The sequence below is a fragment of the Enoplosus armatus genome, chromosome 11, assembly GCF_043641665.1.
Source record: "Enoplosus armatus isolate fEnoArm2 chromosome 11, fEnoArm2.hap1, whole genome shotgun sequence".
NCBI classification, from domain to species: Eukaryota; Metazoa; Chordata; class Actinopteri; order Centrarchiformes; family Enoplosidae; genus Enoplosus; species Enoplosus armatus.
Window position 1 is genome coordinate 8,989,925 of NC_092190.1, and position 2,599 is coordinate 8,992,523.

The window sequence follows — 2,599 nt, forward strand, 5'->3', positions numbered from 1 at the left end:
TTACTCCTTGTTAGTCTCTGTGAGCTGCTCCCTGGATGCCTCATTAGAGATCTGCAGAAAGGGAGTGCTGATCTCACTTGACTGCATGTCACCAGCCACCCGCAGCAGGCAGCTGAGGACCATGTCCTTAGCCAGACCAGCCTCCAGGTTCCCTTCCCGACTCAGCTGCAAAGTGATCTGGTCTAGGCTGGTCAGGACCAGCTCTGAGCCCAGCAGAGGGCAAATGGGGCCTGGGTCAGAATCCGAACCAGGAGCCCCTTGCCTGGCCATGTTCTCCATCATGTATTGCTGGTACAAATCCAAGAGCTTCTGCTCCAGATAGTGATTCAGGAGAGAGTTGGAGAATGGACCTTCTCGACCCTGGAACAAAAAGCTCCGATCACGGGCACTCCCCAGTCTCCAGCGATTTGAACCTCCCCTCAGTGGACGCAGAAGTCCACCCTGAGATGTCTGTCCTGGGGGAGACTCCTCCACAGCTGGCAGGACATCACAGGACTGGAGGAAGGGGCCGACAGCCTGGGCGTCGGTACAGAGCCGGAGCTCACCATCATTGGCTGAGAGAGGCAGCACCTGGTCGCCTCCGATATGGAGGTCGCTGTAGTTTTGGCAGATGCTCTGACAGAAGGAGGGAACCAAGAAAGGGGAATCACCACCTGAGTGGGCCTGAGCTGGGATCTCTATCTCTGGAGAGATCCATCTGCCTGGCGGGGCTCTGTGGAACTCCAGGGACTGCAGTGGAGAAATGTACAACTCCACCGAAGCACTCCTGTTGTCCAAACAACCTGTCTGCTCGGGGGAATTGTGATGAACGAGTGGAGTGTGTCTGGTGGAGCCTGGCATGAGGGTAGCAGCTGCTCTCGGCAGCCCACAAGCACTCTGGAGAGCCTTCTGAGGAGGGCGGGGATCCAGCTCCTCTAATTCACCATAGGTCATGCTCAACAGTCTGCCTTCACAAAGCATGGCTGCAACAAAGAGCAAGATCACAATACTCAGAAGCTGCCAGCCGAGTTAATAAAACACACCGTATGTCAGTATTCAATATGTGATAAGAAGCAACTTTGAACATAAATGTATTTGTTCATTGAATGTGTATTTTTATAGGGAAACACATATAGCATGAACCAATACCACATACTACAGCATTCATAGTCTACACTAGTTTGAAATGCCCGTCCCTAGATGGGCCTTTATACAAATACACAAAACACAACAAACTCAAAGACAAATGCCAGATCATTCATAACTACATGAATGATCCCTCTTTAAAAGTTGTTTCAACTAAATGTAAAATGATCCTATTCATGATTAGTTGAGTTGTGTGGGCAAGGAGGTCAACATATTGACCCCCTAAACAGAAAAAGACCTCCTCCAAAGGACGATTTACAAAAGTGCACCTTACCTTATGTAACAATCATGAAGATAAATCACTTTCCTCTGAAACTAACATCTTCCTACCTTGGACCGCAATCACAGTCTCTCAGTCAGTTTTCCCCTTAGGGTGCCAATTGTCCTTCCACAGTCTATCACAGTAAAGAAAAGTACTTCTTAGAAACATTGCATTTTCTATCGATACAGCCACCAAATGTGTATAATGTATTTGATTCAAGAGCGGCAGGAATAGGAGTGTGCATTCACGCACGAGGGTTGTTTTATACCACACCAAGAGGAAGTGGTCCCATTTCTGCAAACTTCATTTTGCAGCTGGGTTAATCATTAATATATTCCATGTCATCATCTTGCCAGGTAATATTTTATTTTCAAGGTATTGTTGCAGGTACACTGGGCATATTCCCCTCCAATTCTTATTCATGTAAATTATATCTATTTTACAGCCTTGCATAAGAATGTACCTACCTCTGCATCAGAGTCTTCTTGCCAAATGAAGTGAAATGGCAGATGTTCTTTTCTCACAAACGCAAAAGAAGCTGTAAAAAGAAACCACAGAGGTTTAGTTTCTTTGTAAAAAGAAACAGGTGGGGGATTGAGGTTCAGCTAAAAGCAGACAAGAAAGTCATATTTAATATGGTCAAAATTTCAGGAAACAGAAAGTTTGGCAGGTACTGATTCCTGTTTTCGTTCTAAGTTACCTCAGGACAGTTGAGCACGCAGGTTATTAGTTGAATAACTGCCGCTTGGAGCTTACAGCTTTACACCCCCTGTTCTTTGTGTCCGTGCCAAAGCAGAAGTGTGACTTCACGCTCAGTTATGTAACCACAAGTCGTCATTTCCTCCGTGAAACTGTGTCTACTCTTCAGCATGTTTAAGTTAATGCTGAACTGTTCAAGTAACTTTGCCTGAGACCTTGGAATATACTTTATTGTACCAGTCGAGCTTCTCTGTGGTGGAAGCTTTTGATTGTCATCTCTTTCACAGGCAAACCAAGGAAAGATCTCAATCAGTTATCTAGTGAAAGTGAACTTTCAGGTTATATTTATGGCTGGGATTTTTTCTGAGATGAAAGTCTGCATATATGACCCGCTTCAGTTAAGACTCTTGTGTTCAGACTTCCGCCGCTTGCAGCAGGGAAGCCCAACAATAGCAGCACATGAAACACGAGAGAACATGTTTTATTATTAACTAGGCGAGGAAACCTGGATGT

General features: G+C 45.6%; 1 protein-coding gene across 1 annotated transcript; it reads right to left on the bottom strand.

Annotated features, from left to right (window-relative positions):
* Nucleotides 1-960, bottom strand: LOC139292944 (TLR adapter interacting with SLC15A4 on the lysosome). The gene has a single exon (XM_070915354.1). It carries the CDS (start codon nucleotides 958-960, stop codon nucleotides 1-3), a length of 960 nt encoding a protein of 319 aa, XP_070771455.1.
* Nucleotides 961-2,599: the final 1,639 nt, after the last annotated feature.